This window comes from Neovison vison, chromosome 6, assembly GCF_020171115.1.
Source record: "Neovison vison isolate M4711 chromosome 6, ASM_NN_V1, whole genome shotgun sequence".
In the NCBI taxonomy this organism is placed as follows: domain Eukaryota; kingdom Metazoa; phylum Chordata; class Mammalia; order Carnivora; family Mustelidae; genus Neogale; species Neogale vison.
Genome location: NC_058096.1, coordinates 120,002,922 through 120,023,620, shown reverse-complemented (window position 1 = coordinate 120,023,620; position 20,699 = coordinate 120,002,922). Strand labels below are relative to the sequence as shown.

At 41.8% G+C, this 20,699-nt stretch overlaps 2 protein-coding genes across 15 annotated transcripts in view; both read left to right on the top strand.

The window, feature by feature from the left end:
- The window catches only part of KALRN (kalirin RhoGEF kinase), a 661,720-nt gene extending 654,011 nt beyond the window's left edge, over positions 1 to 7,709 (top strand). For 11 of the 14 annotated variants that reach the window (XM_044252164.1, XM_044252161.1, XM_044252158.1 and 8 more), the window contains 3 exons: positions 1,109 to 1,309; positions 4,214 to 4,352; positions 5,197 to 7,702. In XM_044252164.1, coding sequence (XP_044108099.1) covers positions 1,109 to 1,309; positions 4,214 to 4,352; positions 5,197 to 5,742 — 886 coding nt within the window. In that variant the 3' untranslated portion in view covers positions 5,743 to 7,702. Of the gene's footprint in view, positions 1 to 1,108; positions 1,310 to 4,213; positions 4,353 to 5,196 lie in introns of all 14 variants that reach the window. The other 3 variants (XM_044252179.1, XM_044252178.1, XM_044252163.1) reach the window with 2 other exon arrangements.
- A 5,837-nt stretch (positions 7,710 to 13,546) lies between these two features.
- UMPS (uridine monophosphate synthetase) overlaps positions 13,547 to 20,699 on the top strand; it is a 30,502-nt gene continuing 23,349 nt past the window's right edge. Inside the window, exon 1 of the mRNA XM_044252153.1 lies at positions 13,547 to 13,762. Coding sequence (XP_044108088.1) covers positions 13,607 to 13,762 — 156 coding nt within the window. The 5' untranslated portion in view covers positions 13,547 to 13,606. The remainder of the gene's footprint in view (positions 13,763 to 20,699) is intronic.

Here is a 20,699-nt window from a genome sequence, read left to right as displayed (position 1 = left end):
TGGCTGCCTCCATTTCTGCTACAGGAATGGACTGTTCTTTGGATGGTTGACTCCTCTACTCATAGGTTACAGTATTTCAGGGACGGACCTGGGATGGGCACTGCTGGTCACCTCTTTGACTCCCTTTCCCTGTTCCCATTGCTGACCAGTTCCCTCTTCTACTTCACTCTCACTACCTCCTACTGAGCTACAGCTGAGTCTGGGAACCATTCTGTTCTAGGTGTGGCTAATTTTGTCAGATGTGAAGCTGGCATGCTGGTTATACATTTTTCAATGTCCTTGTCAGTTAGAAGCGACTGAAGTATTTATGAGTGAAATAACATGGTATCTGGATTTTGCTAAAAATACCACGGGAAAAAAAGGCAAGAGGTAGGAAAGAAAGAGATGGAATAAGGTTGGCAAAATGCTGATAATGACTGAAGCTGGCTGCTGGCTGTGCAGATCTATTATACTATTCTCTCTACTTTTGTGTATATTACAAAGTTTCTGTCATACCAAGATAAAAAATATAAAAGGAAAAAATTGCCTCTTTTTTTTTTAAGATTTTATGTATTTATTTGACAGAGAGAGATCACAAGTAGGCAGAGAGGCAGGCAGAGAGAGAGAGGAGGAAGCAGGCTCCCTGCTGAGCAGAGAGTCCAATGTGGGACTCAATCCCAGGACCCTGAGATCATGACCTGAGCCAAAGGCAGCGGCTTAACCCACTGAGCCACCCAGGCACCTGAAAAAATTGCCTCTTTAAGAAATGTTTTTGAAATGATTATAGAGTAGAATTCCTCCTTCTTGCACGTTATTATTACTGTTGTATTTTACAAAAATATACTCCGCTTAGAAAACTGAACATGTGGTTGATATTTCAAAGTGAGAGAGAAATCTGTTGACTAAAATTGCTATGAGTTTTTTGCATCTCAGAGATTCCTGACTTGCTAAGACAGGAAACACGACTTTTCTTGAGAGATCACATGATCATTTCAAAATAGGAAAGTAGGATTCCTAATAAGTGTAACTGTCTAACCACTTCAGAGAAAACGTTACAGATCCTTAAATAAAATAATACCTGGTTGATGGAGGAAGCTTCGCAAAATGCTTTCTGCCTTCCGCTCTCCAGGGGCCGTTTCTCCATAGTGAAGAAGTGTATTCACAAAGCTACGCGGAAGGACGTCGCGGTGAAATTCGTTAGCAAAAAAATGAAGAAAAAAGAGCAGGCTGCCCACGAGGCTGCCCTGCTTCAGCACCTGCAACACCCCCAGTACATCACTCTCCATGACACCTATGAGTCCCCCACGTCCTACATCCTGATTCTGGAGCTGTAAGTACAGGCGTCTCGGTCGTCTCCAGTGTCTGGGCTCCTTCGTGTCCCCCTACCCCCACAGCGGTTACATTCTATACAATGTCTCACTATGTACGGAGTGTTGTATGTCATGTGTGATCTCCCGTCTGTTTTATAAAAAGGTGGTTCCCCTTTACAGATTAGAAAAATCAAGGGTAAAGAAGGTCCTTACCACTAGGAAATGGAGAAGCTGGGACTTGAACCTGTGTATCTCGCTCCCTTAGATTCTCATGTTCTTTCTACTATGGACTCTTGGGCTGGACAGGGGTTTAGGAAGACTGTATGGACCCTAGGCTTGTTGACAGAGGTGGGGCTGAACTGAAAGGGGGTTTGTGCATCAACCCACTGACGTGGCAGCCATGATCTCCCACCCAAGAAATTCCTTTTAAAGTGGAACCTTGACCTTCAAAATATTCCACTCATTCCAGATTTTCTACGAACTCAGGCATCTGCATACTTGGCCCTAGAACACATCCAATAAAGCACATTCTGCCCCGCTACTACCCCAGGCTAAGAACAGAGATCGTGTCCTGTGGTTCACAAAGATCTAACAGAGCCTAAAGAGAACATAGTCCTCTCAGGAGGACGGAGCCCTCATAGAGACGTCATCAGATGCATGCTGATGGCCCTGCCCCAAGACCAGTGCCACGCATGTCTCCCCAGGAGCCTCTGTCCAGAAGAGAAGCGCCTCCATGTGCTGCTTTCCAGCTGTCATTTTACTGTGACTCTTGTGTGCTTGTTTGTCTAAATGTTTATGGATGAGGGCCTTTGAGGCAGTCCCCTATAAATTTATTTATGTTGGAAAAAATATATTTATGTTGGAAAAAATTTATTTATGTAGCCAAAAAACAAACATCTTTGGCTACATTTTTTAATTCATTGAAAAGAAACAAGAGAAGATAGAACCAACTGTATCAATATTTGTACTTCTTTTGTGATACATTATATAGCTGTGTAGTAGCAGATCAATTGTCACTTTGGATTTAACAAAGACCCTTACAGAGAGCCTTCCAGAACCTAATATCAAGTGCTTATACAAGTATTATCACTTGTATATCAAGACAATATGGTGGACCCAGAACCTTAACCCCTTCAGTTTCGCCAGCTTGCATCATTCCGGGGGAAGGTTGATGCCTGATTACCAGGATGCGTCGGTGCAATGGAAGGAAGCCATTCTTGTAATGAAGAGCGTGAGCGCTCATCCCAGCTCTGGGATTTGGGGGCAGGGTCTTTAGATTCCTGGGCCTGGGGTCTCATCTGTGAAGTCTGAAGAATTATTTCCACTTCTCAGAGACATTACAGGGATTAAATCTATTACAGTGGATTGAGTTAGTTTAGCAAACGTTTACTGAGCGCACCCTGTGTGCCTGCTGCTGGGAGGAGCTAGACCAGGATGGAAGGAACAAAGGTAAAAAGGGGTGGTTTTTGCCCTTGAAGAGTGGGGCATGAGGAGGACCGATTCCTAAGTGATGATTTCAACTGAACATGGTAAATGCTGAGAAAGAAATACGTTTTGGAGAGGGTTGCTGTGAGAACATAGGAAGGTGTTTGTTGGACTGGAAACTCAGGAAAGATGAGTGGATAGACAGTGCCCAAGGTAAACCCTGTGCTAAATCTTGGTTATGCAGTGACCAGAGGTCCTCCCTTTGGTGGCCATCCAAATTCCTGGTAGAGCTTTTCTCTGCTAAGCAACAGAGGTTCTGACGGCCTAGGCTAGTGTGGGGCCCAGGCATCTGCATTTCCCAAAAGCTCTGAGGGTGAACTTGGTGCGAGGGCTTGTGGGTCTCCGAGCAGTGCAGCAAGAAGCATGGGGGGAGCATCTCACAAACCCAGGCCCCCTCCACTCCATGCTCATCCCTCCCGCCTCACCCCCTGCCAGGTCCTAGGCTTTGCTCCTATCAAGGAAAGCAGGAGAAGACATCATGGGGAAGGAACACACTAGAGAAGAGAATGGAAACCCTGGCTGGGTGGGGAGAGATCAGCTGTTCTCAAAGGTGGTTTCTACTTCTGGCTCAAGCCTTCCCCGGGGTTGTACCTTTGACAGCTCAGTGAACATTGGACTAGCAGTCTGACATTTGGTCACTCCAGATGCTCAAGAGGGTACAGGGGACCTGAAAACACTACTGAGCACTCAGGCTGCTACTGATTAGGTGTACCACTTGACTCTTACACAGCCCTCGGGGTGAAGTCAGTCTTATTGCTGTTACTCCCAGTTTAAAGATGAAGAAATCAACACAGGGTTTAAGCGACTTGTCCCAAACCCCCAGCCTGTAGCTGGCAGAAGAAGGACCAAATCTGGATCTGGCTGGCTCCCCCTACCATGTTCTCAGTCATGGTTTTTAAGATTGGGAAATTGCTCACAAGACAAAGGATCCCAAAAAGGGTCAAGAATGCCGAGGACAAACTTTGCCCACTTTCCATTTTCCCCAGCTAAAAACTGACAAATAAAAGCAATTTGCAAAACATATTTGCAGGTGTAGAGCCACCGGTTCCAGTTAACTGAATATTGAGAGAGAGCACACTCTCCTCTCTCTCTCCCTCCAAAGATTTTCTGTGTTTTGCCAACTAATCTCTAAAGGATTAAGAGATTAATCTTTAAGATTTCCTCGTGATCGGTTTTTAACTTTAACAACGTAGAATGTGTCTTAAGGTTACCCATGTTTCTTCTGTGGAGTACATCACATGGTAACTTTTAAATTAGCTTGTTAATTTTAGTTCTGAACATTAATTTTGGGTTCTAACTAAAATACACATGTGTGGGAACATCGATCTTCATCTGTAAGCAGGAGCAAGAGAGATTCTGGAGCTCTGACCAATCGGTATGTGTTGTTTTTCCATTTCTTTACAAACATATTTCCTTGGCCGATTCCTCCCTGATTTCAGGATGGACGATGGCCGGCTCTTAGACTACCTTATGAATCACGATGAGCTGATGGAAGAGAAAGTCGCTTTCTACATCCGGGACATCATGGAAGCTCTTCAGTACCTCCACAACTGCAGGGTGGCCCATTTGGACATAAAGGTAATAAGCAAGAGCTGCACTTGCATGGAAGTGGCCAAGTCCAGCCTGTCAGTCATTACCCTTGGGGAGGTCCATTCTGATTCATTTTAGGTACTTAGGTTAGAATCCTGACAAATTTTAAGACAGGAACTAGGTCATCCCACAATTCCAGTGTGTTCTTCGAGAATAATGAGAACACACCAAGAGTCACCATGACATCTGGGGTGAGGGAAGGTTGGGAAGATCTTCTCACCTCATCTAACATTTTAGAAGGAAGCCAATAGATGTCAGGTTTTTGTTTTTGTTTGTTTTTTAAATTAAGTAAGTATTGATTTCTTTTTTTTTTCTTTTTTAAGATTTTATTTCTTTATTTGTCAGAGAGAGAGTACAAGCAGGCAGAGTAGCAGGCAGAGGCAGAAAGAGAAGCAGGCTCCTCAATGAGCAGGGAGCCTAATGCAGGACTCAATCCCAGGACCCTGAGATCATGATCTGAGCCGAAGGCAGCTGCTTAACCTACTGAGCCACCCAGGCATCCCAAATGTTAGTTTTTTATGGTGCCCAAGAGAAGCCCCTGTTTTCCAAAATGAAGCCCACTCTTTTTTTTTTTTTTTTTTGAGTCAGTGCAGAAGTAAGGGATAGTTGAGAAGACATGATTTTTTAATGTCAGACAGCTTCTCTGAAACACTACCCCAACTCAGAATTTAGTCTAGTTTGAAGGCCACCAGGCACTTTGCATAGGCAATTTCTCATGCTCTATAGGCTTTCCCAAAGACTAGCAGAACCATGTCTGAACCACCAGAGTCCTACTGGTAGACGAGACAGCTCAACTTGCCTTCTTTTCTCCCTTCCACCTGGGTCTCCTCAGCCCGAAAACCTGCTCATTGACCTACGCATCCCAGTGCCTCGGGTGAAGCTCATTGACCTGGAGGACGCCGTCCAGATCTCGGGTCACTTCCACATCCACCACCTGCTGGGGAACCCCGAGTTTGCCGCTCCAGAAGTGATCCAAGGCATCCCCGTCTCCCTGGGCACAGACATCTGGAGCATCGGGGTTCTGACATACGTCATGCTGAGTGGGGTGTCCCCCTTCTTGGACGAGAGCAAAGAGGAGACCTGTATCAATGTGTGCAGAGTGGACTTCAGCTTCCCGCACGAATACTTCTGTGGCGTGAGCAATGCTGCCAGAGACTTCATCAACGTGATCCTGCAGGAAGACTTTCGCAGGAGGCCCACGGCAGCCACGTGCCTGCAGCACCCCTGGCTGCAGCCCCATAACGGCAGCTACTCCAAGATCCCCCTGGACACCTCTCGCCTGGCGTGCTTCATAGAGCGCCGCAAGCATCAGAACGATGTGCGGCCTGTGCCCAACGTCAAGAGCTACATCGTCAACCGGGTCAACCAAGGGACGTAGCCGTCTCCTCGCCCTTGGGGTTCCACGTGGAAGTGCAGTGTGAACCAAAGCAAGACTAAATGTCTGTAAATAGTTCTGTTCGTTCGCTCCACGCAGTTCTCTGGCCTGAGAGACGGACCTCTTCAACCTTGTCCGTGGCTATTCAGGGTCTGGGCAGCGGCAAGATTACCCTCAACCCAAGGGCTTTCCAGAAGGCCATTTAGAAGACAAAGATGCGAAGAGTCACCCAGAGTGTTAAAGAGAGGGGGCAAGGATACCAAGAATAGGAGCCGTTATGAAATTTTAACAGTGAGTTCCACAGTGGGTGGTGAACTGGGCAAAGCTGCAGCTCGAAGTAGCGAGCGTAAAAGGTTTCTAACCCTGCTGAAATTGGAAGCAAGAAAGTTCTATTTAACAGAGATGTCACATATGTCCACTCTTCTGGTTTAGATTACTTCGATATAGTTTCTTAATAGGATTCACATACACAGTAAAATAGATCCCATTCGGGTTTCAGAGTTTTATAATATAGAGGTATATATGACATCGATCCTAAGTAACTTTGAGCACTCCAATTAAGACAGTCCTTTATTTATGGAAGCATTACATTGTTTTGACTAAGCACAATAAGATGACAAGTTTTTTAGAGCATTTTATAAATCTTGTATAGAAATCTCTTACCAGAACCCATGCATTAAGAGAAAGCAATGTTACCCTTTTGCAGTCTGTGAATGAGAAGCTTTTTCTCTCAGTCACAAGTATCTAATTAACATAGGTTCTGTATATGAAACGCTACCCCCAAATTCACTGGCAGCTCAGAGTTTATCTGGCAGGAAAGCCTGCCAGGAAATAAGTCCAAATACAGTTAAGAGTTGTGGGGCTATTTTTATGTCTATACTCGGTTTGAACTAGGTAATGAATAAAACAGGTTCACACAAAAGGGCAAATAAAAAACTTTCCTATGGTTCCTATGAACAATGTTAACAACACTTTCTGACTTCTTCTACAGCTGTAGAAGGCAGTCCTCAGAAAGTTGGCTTGCTTTATTTCTAACCCCTTCTGGAAGCTGAGGGGTGATTACCAAAAGGAGGCAGCCATATAGGCCTTTAAAGGCCTGGTCCCAAGTCCTTTTTGAAGCCATGGAATAAAATCTGATACATCACTCGGACAGAGCATTGAGTTTTAACTGTGATTGCCGTACCTATCACCACACAGCCGCTGATATTTCTCTAGACCAAAAGGACTAATTGCACTTTGAGGCCAATGCTGCTTTCTGGTGCGTATTCTCCACACAAGGTGATTATGAACTGCCCTTTTCCCCCCCACGCTGGTGGAAAACAAACAAACAAAAAAATCAGCCTGGGCATTTCATGGTTGTTTTTCTTTCTTGGTTTCTGGGGAAAATTTTTTGCTTTTTTTCTGTTGGTCCATGATCCATGCTTTGTTTTCTAGGATGTGTTTTGAAAATTGCTATTATGCAAAATTACTTTAAAAACGTAACTCAAGTGTTTGTCCTCAAATCAGGTTTAATGGCGCTGCTTCTCTCCTATAATAGGGTTGAGAAAATTGTGAAAGCGGAGAATTTATGAGGGATAAATAGAATTACACATCTATCGAAATGAAAAGGATAGTAGACATTAAGCCTGAACTTTAATATATAAAAACCCTTATTCCCACAGTGGAAATGTAAAATTAAAAGTACCTGTCTTTCTTTTCCGTCGGTTTCAGAGTCACCTTCCTCATCCACCCTCCACCTCATCCCACCCGAGACTATAGATTAATCAATCAGTAAGAAGTACAAGCAATAAGACTAGGTAGCACTTCGTATTTTTAGGATTAACCAAATACGTGGAAACTGATTTCATCTGTATTTGGTTCCTAGTTTTGGATGGCCCTGGGTCACCAAGGCACCCTCCCTCAGAGCCCACCCCTGACTAACCCTCCTAATCTCCATTTAGCTCTACATGTATATACAAATGCTCTCTGATATGATATTTTAAAATTTAAAACATATTTACTAAAAAAAATTTTTTTTTAGTAAACATGTCTTCATTGTGAGCTCTAGCCTAAAAGAAGAATGCCTGGTCCCTAGGGCTGGTCACGGGACAGAGGGCAGGTGCTAAGGATTCCAAACACCCATGGAGTGTGGCTTGGCAAGGTCTGTTTCGTCCACTGTGTGCAATGACTAAAGAACTCCCTGCTGAGTCTTCTCGAGTTTTTATGACCATGGAAGAGATGGGCTGAGTTTCTGCTGGAGAAGATTAGGGCCTCGGACAGTGGTGCACAGAGGACACAGGAGAACATTCACGAAACCGTGTTGTGAGAAGCAGCTGACAGATTGTTAGAGCCAAAGCTTTTATATCAGCGTCTCCATGAGAGTTGGGACAGCCCAGGTGTGGGGTTGTGCAGAATCTCCCCTCCCCCCTAGTACACATGTTGGGGAAGTAAGGAGCTGGGAGAGGTGAGACATAGAAATGCAAAGGAGTATGATTCTGTTAACTGGAGCCAAAGTACAATCATTAGAGTAGATTAATTTAATAGACGCCCCAAGAAAAAAGGGCATGTATTTTATATAGCTTGGTCACTGTAGAAAACTAACAGAGAGGTGTCCTGTCTCCAAAGCCCCTGTTTCTTCCCCAACAGGAGTAAGATAGCCGTTCTGCTTTGAGAATGCTCCACAGCCAGTTGGAAAGAAAAAGGAATCCCCATAAGTGGGGGCTGGGAAATGTACTTGAGGTTGCTGTGTGGGTAACCATAGTGAGGGATGAAGGATTAGAAACCAGTTTCTTGTACCTGTTTTGGCAGATATTTATGACTTTGTGGTAGAGAAACAGGGAGAAGAGAAAATGGTCCACTTCTGCCATATTGTCATAGTTCTTGAAATCAAAACTTAACTAGGAATTAGTGTGAACTTCCAGCTGAAATGGGAAAAATTAATGTCAGTTAAAGTCATAAGTTTCTTGCCTGGCTTATATTCTTTGCATAGAGTTTTGGGGTTTGTTTTGTTTTGTCAGGGTGGGATGCAGAGAGAAGGAAAAGATCAGGGACAACTCATAATAATTTTTTTAAAGATGTAATGATTTACTGCATCTTTCACATTTGTTTCAAATTAAATAGATTTATATCCACGTACAGCTGAATGTTGGGAAAATTTTTAAGAAAAAAAAATTGTAATGTTGGAGGATGTCCTTCTGGACTCTCACAGCCATAAACACTCTTGGGGGAGTAGAGGGAGCAGAGGAAAAGCTGGCTTCACCACTTTGTTGTTCACAAAGCCTTTATAAATAGTAGTGCCTTTCAGAGGGGAGGTTGGGAGATAAAGAAGTTCATTGTATTTAGATTGACTGATACTGCAGCATTTTTTTATGTTAAAATATCTTTTAAATGAAAACATCTGGATATAGGGTGAGGCCAGGAATTCTTGAGTTTCAACCTCAGCTATTCCTGATTCGTCCTTTATTACAGAAAGTCTTTGTTTTTTTTTCTGTCCCAAATGTCCTCATTGTTAAAATGGGAAGGGGGGGAGGAGGAGGGACTTTAATCTCATAGGAATGTTGCAAAAATAGCATAGTTGGGATGTCTAAAGAATACTTTGATTTTCTTAAAGTGCTACACACTGCCAGTGCTGAGAATTTTATTAACAGTAACTTTGAACATTCCGGGTTTTCGATATTCATATTTTAGGATACCATTTGCAAACTCATGAGATTAAATTCTGTAAATTGATTTTAATTGGAAGTACCAGGTGCTCTTTGTCTAAATGTTATTTGGTCTTAGCCTGTAATTTCAGACATTTGAAAGCTTGTCTACAGACAAAGGTTAGGAGAGCTGATGGTCTTACGGGAATAAGCTGTTTTCTCTGGTATTTCTGATGGCAGAGCCAGAGTAAAATGCCCTGCAAAGTGACTGCTGCTCTCTTCTCAAGCTTTATGCTCTGGAAAAATTGATGGAGAAGAACTCAAACAGCCACTTTCCTCACTGGAAGGGCAGAAATGAGAATAAACTACTGTTTGATATCACAACTCATTTCTTCAGAATCTCACCGGCATCCATTATAAGAGACAAATTATATGCACAGATGCAGAAATGAATTGAACTGCTGAATTTTGGAGGGAGAACCTTGGATTTTTTTTTCTTTTTAGGATAATTAGATGTTTCAGGGGTAGCATATTTGCTTTCCCATGCTATCCATGATTTAATGCCCAAGAGTTAGGCATTCCTTGTTTGCTTGCCTATGTTAAAGAGCAGGGAAATTTAAACTTGTGAGAACATGAGGAAGCAAAGGCATTATAAATTAGGTGGTGGTTATCTCTGCATATTAACTAAAACTTTGCCCCACAAATTTGATAGAGGAGGAAATATTACAGACTTAAAGGGTCTCTGTAGTAAGGCAAAAGTGCCAACTCACCACTTCCTTGTTCAGTTTTGAGGAATGTGGGCTTTACTCCTTTTTCTTCTGTATAGCATCTCTGTGGAGTCTGGGTTAGGCTAACATAGTATGTGGGCTTCCAATGAATTTATTTGCATTATGGCTTTTCTATTTACTATTTAAAGTCTAGGGATCGTTTGGAAATTAATAATTAAATCTGGGGTGGATTTAGAAAAGACAAGGTTTATATATACTCCACTAAGAAAAGGAAAGCTACTATGTTAATATTTATTTTCTAAAAACTGTAAGGCTCTCAGTTGTTTCATTATTTCTAGAGGGTTAAAAAGAGCTGAAATTTGTCTATAGCACTCGACAGTTTTAATAGGAAATATTATTCATGTGAGAAATCCATATAGAAATAGAACACAGAAATATGATAGGCCATATTTTCAAAGAAAAACATTTCTGCATTTTCCATGTTTGTAGAAGTTATAGCAGAGGAAAAAGCAATTACTCTAGGGCAAATTTTCATCTTTAAGAGACGTTCTTGAAATTAATACTCATGAAAGCCTGAAATACTTATAGGCTACTGTGTTTTCTTGTCAGCCTGTTTGCTGGGAGATTCTAAAATACGATCGGGTTTTGCTTTATTCACATGATCAAGATCAACTGTTTCTTCAGATAGCTGTTATTTCAGAGGGTGAGGATAGTTGAAAAAAGGGAGAGTGGTGGGGAGAAAGTGCAAATAAAACTCCTGGTGTCCCAAATTAAGCCAATTTGCTAGCCCAGGGAGAGCGAGCATTAAGAAGAGTTCCATCAACGCCTGACTTCTATCAAGAAATGAATCCACATCCTGGAGTATTACGGGGACTTTTACCATGATCTCAGAGACTGGTTATGAATTTGAAGTCAGCAAAACATATGTCTTCTCTTACTAACTTAAGCCATATCTGTCATCTCTGTGTCTGATTTTTTTGACCCTGGTGCTTTTACTTCTGTTTCTGCCAAACTCCAGCCTGCTCTATGGGGAAGGTGAGTAACACCAGTAGTTAGGACAAATGAAGACTGAAAAACTAAACATACCCGTCAGAATGAGATCCTAGTCAGAGAACGGCAGTGATCAAAGTGCAAAACTGTTGGAAAATATGGATTTATGTACATCTGTACATGTACATAGTGTATAATATGTATGTATATGTTCTTGCTCATATGCAGAAATCTATCCAGTTGAAGACAGCCCAGGTTGGTCAATTTTTCTACTGGAAAACCATTTAGGGCCATTCAAAACCATTAGGGCTGATGGGTGGAGTTCGAGCTTACTCAACTAGGAATTTTTTGCTGTCCTTTGAAGTCCACAAAACCAAATGAACAAAGCCTGAGACAAATGGGGCCATCGTTGAAGCTGTTTACCTAGGGTCAGGAGTCTCTTTATATTTGAATTATTAATTATTTGTTTGCAAACTGCATTGGCACCTCTTGGTTTTGAGTGACCCTCCCCCCACCAAGTCTTTTGAGAGTTTGGAGGGGGCTTCTCTGGCCTCAGATAAAGGGCCTTAATCCATAAGTGGATAGGTTTCCCCATAGGGACCATTACACATATACATATAAGTACATACTTCCATCAGACTTGTAACAATTGATTTAAAATCACTCCACAGTATTGATAAATAGCTCTATATTTTCAAGGTGCAGAAGAATTCCACAGCCTTAATTATTTCAGTGTCTTGCTGGTCTGCCTTAAGTGTATCTTCTGGGTTTTTGGTTGTCTTATTATTTTTAAATTTTTCTGCAGTTCATTTTGTATGCACACAATGTCGTTTTGTAAAGGTAGGTTGTAAATATTTTATTTGTAAGTCAAAATCACTCATGTGTAATGTTGTAAAGTGATGACCTGCTGTCTTGTTACTACAGTATATGTTATAAGTTATGGATGAAACTTCAAAATGTACATCTCACAAGTTATGCATTCCTATAAATATACTATACTAAAGATATTATTTCTGGTGGTCTTTTTTCTTTTCTAATTAAAACCATTGTTCAAAGGAAAGAGTAATTTTTTTCTCTTCCCCAAATATATGAAGGCCTTTGACAAGTTGAAAAGGGCACATTATTATTACAACACTTTTTCCCCCAGCACTTTGGAAAGAAAGCAACAATTTTGTAGCCTGGAGAAGTACTCTAAGACATTTATCTCCCACCCCCTCCCAAGTCATTTAAGTCTCAGGTGTGTGTTATTAAGTTCATTCTGTTATTCCAGGTGCTGACTTTGTTTTAAAAAAAATGGGCCATTTGAGCTAGATGTGACAAATTTATGCATCATGGTTTGTGCTCTCTGAGTCTGGATCAGCCCGTACAGACATGATCAAGTCTGAGGGTGCCACACAAGTGTAAATGAGACTGATTCCGAGTACAGTGTCCATTAAGTAGAGTGTTAGAGATTGAAGAGTTTTGATTAGTTTACTTTGCCAATAAGAACAAAAATGTTTTTTAACATATGGCTTCTATTTCATCAAAATTTTAATGCGCTTATTTGAAACAATAAAGTCTCAAAAGCATAGGTTCCTCACACTGGCGGGTCAGCACAATCTCGCCAAAAAATAGATGTTAAAAATATAGAAATATAGAAATCAGAATCGATTTAATGAGTAATCATCACGAGCCCTACGGTTTTAAGGGTTATTTCCCTTAAAGTACTGCCTTCTACACATAACAGGAATTTCCCCCCACTTCAAGGGGTTTATTTGTAAAGACCAAATACGCTTGGGTATTCAGATTGGCTGGCAAAATTATCCTCCTGGATAACACTGATATGGAGCGATCCATCCTCCTCTCCTCTCCTCCCTCCCTTCCTCATGTGCTGTACACTTACTACTACCTGCCAAGCAGCCGAGCTACTCTAACGGGAATGAACACGCTCCTCCCAGGACACACAGTTTCGACAGAAGAGCTAATGAACCACTACCTGCAAAGCGCTTTACGGTCCCTTGGGCAGTTTGCTCTGACATTGTCATGTGCCAGATGCCATGAAGCTAGTTAAGAACTGAGTAAAGACCTTATTGTCTGTTCGGTGAAACCGGGGTCGGAGGAGGGAGGGCTATGAGAGAAGGGGAGTCGTGGCTAATACTGGCAAATAACTACAGGCTGCGCCGGGCAGTAGATAATTAAGGGGACACTGAGCTAGAAAACGGACAGGATTTACACAACCTCTCCAGAGAGGCTCGGCTTTGCGACCCGGAGGTAGTCTAGGTATTCAGAGCTTTGAACTCCAGCCACCCGATCCACCCGCAGCAGGCTGAAGCACCAGGCGCTACGCGCGGAGAACTTCCTCCAGCAGACGCCCCTCTCCCCCCACCCCGGCCCCTTAACGCCCGGAGCTGGACCCTGGGAGCCCCGAGGCCGCCGGAAAAGGCCGTTGAAGAGGCGGCGGAAGAGGCGGGGCTTCCTTGGATGACGCCATCGAGGCGCCGCAAGCCTGGCGCGCCTTGGAGTTTAGAACAGGCCCGGGAGCGCGTGGAGATGGCAACCGCGGAAGCAGCTTTGGGGTCGTTGGTCACGGGTCTGTACGACGTGCAGGCTTTCAAGTTTGGGAACTTCGTTCTGAAGAGCGGACTCTCTTCCCCTGTGTACATCGATCTGCGTGGCATCGTGTCTCGACCGCGTCTTCTGAGTCAGGTAGCCAGCCCGGGAAAGGGAGGAACGGGGTTGGGTGCCGGGGATGGGGACCAGGAAGTAGGGAGGCTGAAGGAGTTGGGCTGTGGGTGAGAGCAAAAGAGCCAAGCAGGCAGCCGACCCTTCTATGGTCCTAGGGAGTCGATTTGGGAAGCCCAGAGGCCAGGAACTGTTAGGCTCTTGGGGACCATTGATGCAAAATGAGCAGACCTTTCTTAAAATTAATTTTAAAAGCGGGGGGAGGGTCTTATTCGGGCCCCAGTTAGAACAGCTTCTAGGTACACATAATCTTAAGAAAGAAGAGAGCGCTCTCGGGAAGGAAGATTTGGTGCAGGATTTTCTTTTCTTTTTTTTTATTTTTTTATTTTAACGTAGTTAGAATCACCATGATGAAAGGCATCAGAAAGTTACACGTTTTGTCTTAAGTTTTTAGTATGCAGAAGGCTATATGACTTTAATCTTATGGGTACCAAGGATGTTTTTAAATTTTTCTTTATGTTTGGAATATAACTTTTTTTTTTTTTTTCCAATGAAGCAGATGTACAATGTGTGTATGTTTTGGGCAGAAATGGAGCCCAAGCTTTGAGGGTTTGCTTCCCTGGGAGATCAGGAGCAGGGCCCACAAACATGAAGAGTTGAGAGTTTTCTTTATCTTATCAGGACTAGAGAGCAGCTTGCTCATTGACTTATGCTGGTTTTGATACGTCCTTTCCAAGAGTCAGGAATCCCAGTTTGGAGCACTGTTGACAGCACAGAAATAGTCCAGTGAGTTCTGTATTTAACTCCAAGAAAATAAGATGTGGGGGACAAAGGAAAAGGTGGACAGGGAAAGAATTTAGTAGCTGCTTACATGTTAGGGAGGGTTGTTTGCTTAGAAAGGGAGTTTTGATTTTGCACTTAGTGGCCAGAAGCAAGAATGAAGGCCAGAGGATAAACGTCTCATGGAGGCACTTTTTTGGTTAAAATAAGGAAAAAGTATGTACAAATTAGAGGTTTCTAGCACAGTGTTTTTCAATCTGTGACTAAATATGAATCACCTGCGAATTTTGTTAAACTGTGTAATCTGATTTGAGTTTATCTAAGGCAGGGCCTGAGGTTATGTCTTTCTAACAAGCTGCCGGTCAGAACTGCTGACCATAGTGAATAGAAGGGTCTGAATGTGGTGTCCAGTAGAGTTGCTACTTAGCCACATGTGAATACTGGGCATTAAGAATTTTAAAATTGAAATAATTCCGGCACCTGGGTGGCTAAGTTGGTTAAGCGTCTGCCTTTGGCCTTTGGGGTCCTGGGACTGAGCCCTGTCAGTCTCCCTGTTCAGCTGGGAGTCTGCTTTTCCCTCTCTCTCTCTGCCCAACAACCGCTCATGCACGCTCTCTCTGAAGTAAATAAAATCTTTAAAAACAAAATTGAAATAATCATATGTGGCTAGTGGGACATTGGACAGTGCAGTTAGAGAATATTTCTGTCCTCAAGGAAGATTTATCAAGAAGATAGGCATTTCCTCCACCACCTAAGGGTTTATTCTCACCCTTGGAGAACCCTACTTTGTGAGGTTATGATAAAAAAGGATTGAAACACTACTTTAAGTGGGTTGGACTGTTCTCACCATCAAGAATCATGCTATGGGGACGCCTGGGTGGCGCAGTTGGTTGGACGACTGCCTTTGGCTCAGGGCGTGATCCTGGAGTCCCGGGATCGAGTCCCACATCAGACTCCCAGCTCCATGGGGAGTCTGCTTCGCTCTCTGACCTTCTCCTCGCTCGTGCTCTCTCTCACTGTCTCTCTCTCTCAAATAAATAAATAAAATCTTTAAAAAAAAAAATTAAAAAAAAAAAAAAAAGAATCATGCTATGGTTCATTTCTTCTGTAGCGAGAAGGTGAATGACTAAGGGTTTTCTAATGAAAAACAGGCTTTTTTTTTTTTTTTTTTGACAAGTCAGTTGATGACTAAAAATTGCTTTTTGGTATTAGATCTTAGTGTGTGTGTGATTTTTGGTAGTTAACTCAAGAGTTGAAAACATTGAGAGGCTGAGCTGTAATGGAACTCCTTTCGTATCTACTTAATTATGAAAACAGGATTTCTCAGTATTTGCACCCCCAAAAAACTCAATAGAATTTATGCTAAACTCTGACTTCCTAGTTGTAAGGAATACTCAGTTTAAGTAGATAACATAGGGGTGCCTGGGTGGTTCAGTGGGTTAAGTAGATACATAAACAAATGGGGGTTACCATTCATTTCACTAAGAAAAGTATTTACAAAAGAATACTTTTTTTTTTTTTTTTTTTTTTACTTATTTATTTGACAGATTACAAGTAGGCAGAGAGCTGGGAAACAGGCTCCCTGCTGAGCAGAGAGCCTGACACGGGGCTCGATTCCAGGACCCTGAGACCATGACCCGAGCCAAAGGCAGATGCCTAAACCACTGAGCCACCCTAACAATTGTAATGATAACACATTATTTAATATTTTTATGGTCATGGGAATTAATAGAAAATTTACAGTTTTAAATTTGAATTTATATATATTTTTGTTGTGGAGAAGTATTAGAGTGATCACAAACAGTTTTCTAAGTATAAATAATTGCATTAGAATAAAATTCTGTGCAGACAGTAGGATGAAATAAGAATTCCAAAATGTAAAATTTTTCCAGCTTTCATATCAGCAGTGTTATATATTTTTTTTAAAATGGAGATGGTTGGGGCACTTGGATGGCTCATTCTGTTGGGTGTCTGCCTTGGGTTCAGGTCCTGATGTCGGGTTCCTGGTATCAAGCTCCCTACTCCGCTGGCAGCCTGCTTCTCCCTCTCCCACTGCCACTTTCCCTGCTTGTGGTCTCTCTCTATATAACATATATATCTATATATAGATATACCTATATATATCACTATGTAGTAAATATATATATAAGTATATATAAATAATAAAATCTTTAAAAAATAAAATGGAGATGGTCAGTATTAAATCACTATAGCATTTGGATTTCATTGTGTTCATGCAAAGGAGTGACAACAGTTCTAGGATAATATAATTTTTTAGTACTCTAGAAATTAAATTAAATCTTTAGCAACTTAAGAATATTCACAGAATTTTCAGGTCTACAAGTACAGGTGAGGGCGCCTGGGTGGCTCTGTCCTTAAGCGTCTGCCTTGGGCTCAGGAATGAGTCCCACATCAGGCTCCCTGCTCTGCAGGAAGTCCACTCTTCTCTTGCCCACTCCCCCTGCTTATGTTCCCTCTCTATGTCTCTCTCTGTCAAATAAGTAAATAGAATCTTAAAAAAAAAAGTACAGGTGAAAAAAAAATTGAAGATCTGATCTAGTTCACTAAGCAGTTTTTCTTGTTTAAGATTTTTTTTTTTTTAAGATTTTATTTATTTACTTGACAGAGATCACAAGCAGGCAGAGAGAGAGAGGAAGGGAAGCAGGCTCCCTGCTGAGCAGAGAGCCCGATGCGGGACTCGATCCCAGGACCCTGAGACCATGACCTGAACCGAAGGCAGCAGCTTAACCACTGAGCCACCCAGGCGCCCCTCTTGTTTAAGATTTTTAAAAATTATTTGAGAGAGCGCAAGTGCACACAAGCCAGGGTGGGGTTGGAGGGAGGGAGAAACAGATTCCTCACTGAGCAGGGAGCCTGCTGTGGGGCTTGATCACAGGGCCCTGTAATCATGACCTGAGCAGAAGGTAGACAAGCTTAACTGACTGAGCCACACACGTGCCCCTTCACTAAGCAATTCTCAAATAAGTTTGCCTTTAAAAAAAATAAATAAATAAGGTGGTATTGGATGAGAGGATGCATTCTAGCATTAAAATGTGATGATTTATATGGGAAAGGATATTATAAACTAGTACTCACACAATAGGATCTGTACTTAGGAAACTTTTAAAAATGTTTTAGTATGTATTTTGCATTGATTTTTTTTTTATCAATATTACTGACTATAAACCCTATGCTGTACATTATATCACCATGAGTTCCTTATAACTGGAAGTTTGTATCACTTAATCCCCTTCATGTATTTCACCAAGCTTCCTCCCCAGCCCCTCCAGCCCCTCCATCCTCATAACCAGTGATTTGTTTTCTGTGTCAGTGAGTCTGTTTTGTTTGTTCATTTTGTTTTTTAGATTGCACATGTAGGTGAAATCATATGGTATTTTTCTTTCTCTGTCTGACGTTTCACTTAGCATAGTAAATACCCTCTATGTTGTCACAAATGGCAAGATTTCATTCTTTTTTATGGCTGAGTAATATTCCATTGTTTGTATCTCTGCCACATCTTTCTGTAGCTATCTGTGGACACTTAGGTTGCTTCCTTATCTTGTTTGTTGTAAATAATATGGGGGTGCATTTTCTTTTCGAATTGGTATTTTAATTTTCTTCAGGTAAATACCAAGAAGTGGAATTACTAGATTGTACAGCATCTCTATTTTTAATTTTTTGAGGAACTTCATAGTGTTTTCCAATTTACATTCTACCCCAATTTACATTCCTACCAGCACTACCCAGGGGCTCCATTTTATTTAAACTCTACGTGCTCTCCAACATCTATTCCTTATCTCTTTGATCATAGCCATTCTAAAAGGTGTGAGGTGGTATCTCTGTGCTTTTGATTTGCATTTCCCTGATGATTAGTGATGTTGAGCATCTTTTCATGTGCATATTGGTTCTCTTTATGATTTTTATGTATTCCTTTGGAAAATGTGTATTTGGGTCCTTTGCCCATTTTTTTAATTGGATTGTTTTGCCAGTATTTTGTTGTACAGTTCTTTATATATTTTCTATTTAACTCTTTATTGGATATATCATTTGCAGATGTCTTCTCCATCAGTAGGCTGCCTTTTTGTTTTGTTGATGGTTTTATTCCCTATACAGTAGCTTTTTATGTTGATGTATTTTGATTGTTTATTTTTTTCTTCTGTTGCTTTTGCCTGAAGAGAGAGAGCAGAGAAATACCGCCAAAACCCCTGCCCAAGAGTTCACTGACAGTGTTTTCTTTTAGAAGTTACATGGTTTTGGTTCTTAGGTTGAGGTTTTTAATCCATTTTGAGTTTATGGTATAAGAAAGCAGCCTAGCTTAGTTCTTTTGCGTGTAGCTCTCCAATTTTCCCAACACCATATGTTGAAGAGACTGTCCTTCCCCCATTGTATCTTCTTGCCTCCTTTGTTGTAGATTAATTGATTGTATATGAGTGGGTTTATTTCCAGACTCTCAGTCCCATTGATCTGTGTATCTGTTTTTGTGCTAGTAATACACTGTTATGGTTACTTTAGCTTTGTAGGATGGTTTGAAGTCTGGGATTGTGATTACTTCTAGCTTTGTTCTTCTTTCTCAAGATTGCTCTGGCTATTTGGGGTCTTTTGTGGTTCCCCACAAATTTTAGGATTATTTGTTCTAGTGCTGTGAAAAATGCTGTTGGGATTTTTGTAAGGATTGTATTGAATCCGTTATTCCCTTTGAGGAGTATGGACATCTTAGCAAGAATTAATATTGCTAATCCACGAGCATAATATATCTTTTTGTTTACTTGGGTCATCTTCAGTGTCTAATCAGTTTTACAGTTTCCAGTATAAGGGTTTTTTTAACCTTCTTGGTTAAATGTATTCCTAGCTATTTAATTCCTTTTGATGCTATTATAAATAGGATTGTTTTCTTGATTTCTCTTTATGCTACTTTGTGTCAAGAAACACCACAAGGGTGCCTGGGTGTCTCAATCTGTTAAGCATCTGCCTTTGGTGGCTCAGGTCACAATCCCAGGGTCCTGAGAATGAGCCCTGGATCGGGCTCCCTGCTCCACAGGGAGGTCTGTGTCTCCCTCTCCCTCTGCCCCTGCTTGTGCTCTCTCCTCTCTCATTCTCTCAAATAAAATCCTTTTTTAAAAGGATTTTATTCACTTATTTGACAGAGAGATCACAAGTAGGCGGAGAAGCCGGCGGGGTGGGGGGGAAGTAGGCCCCTCGCTGAGCAGAGAGCCCGACATGGGGCTCCATCCCAGGACACTGAGACTATGACCCGAGCCGAAGGCAGAGGCTTAACCAACTGAGCTACCCAAGCACCCCTCAAATAAATAAAATCTTAAAACAAAACAACCACAAAACCTACAGATAGCTATATATTGATTTTGGATCCTTCAACTTTACTGAATTCGCTTAGTAGTTCTAATAGTTTTTTGGTGGAGTCTTTAGGGTTTTTTCCTTTTGAAAAAAATGTTTAATTGAATTATAGTTGACATACATTAGTTCCATGTGTACAACATAGTAATTTGACAATTACATACATTTTGAAGGGTTCACTACAGTGAGTGTAGTTATTGCCTCACCATACAAAGTTTTTTTTTTTTTAATATTTTATTTACTTATTTGACAGAGATCACAAGTAGGCAGAGAGGCAGGCAGAGAGAGGGATCGAGCCCCTCCAAGCAGAGAGCCCAATGCAGGGCTCGATCCCAGGACCCCGAGATCATGACCCAAGCCGAAGGCAGAGGCTTAACCCACTGAGCCACCTGGATGCCCCCAAAGTTATTTCAATATTGTTGACTGTGTTCTTTATGCTGTACTTTTTTCCCAGTGAAATTTATTTTAAACTCTCAATCCCCTTCAGCTATTTCTCCTATCTCCCCACACCACTCTGCTCTGGTAACCTCCAGTTATCTATGAGACTGCCTTCTTTCTTCCTTTTCTTTCTTTTTTTGGTTGTTTGTTTTTAAATTGAAGTGGAATTGGCACACAGTGTTATGTTAGTTTCAGGTGTACAGCAGTGATTGGACAGCTCCACTACCTGCTATGCTCATCACAAGTGGAACTACTATCTGTCACTGTTCCCTACTCTGTACTTTTAATTCCCATTCCATAACTGGAAATCTATACCTCCCACTCCCCATTACCCATCTTGCCCATCTCCTCACCTCCTCCCCTCTGGCAACCACCAGGTCATTCTCTGTAG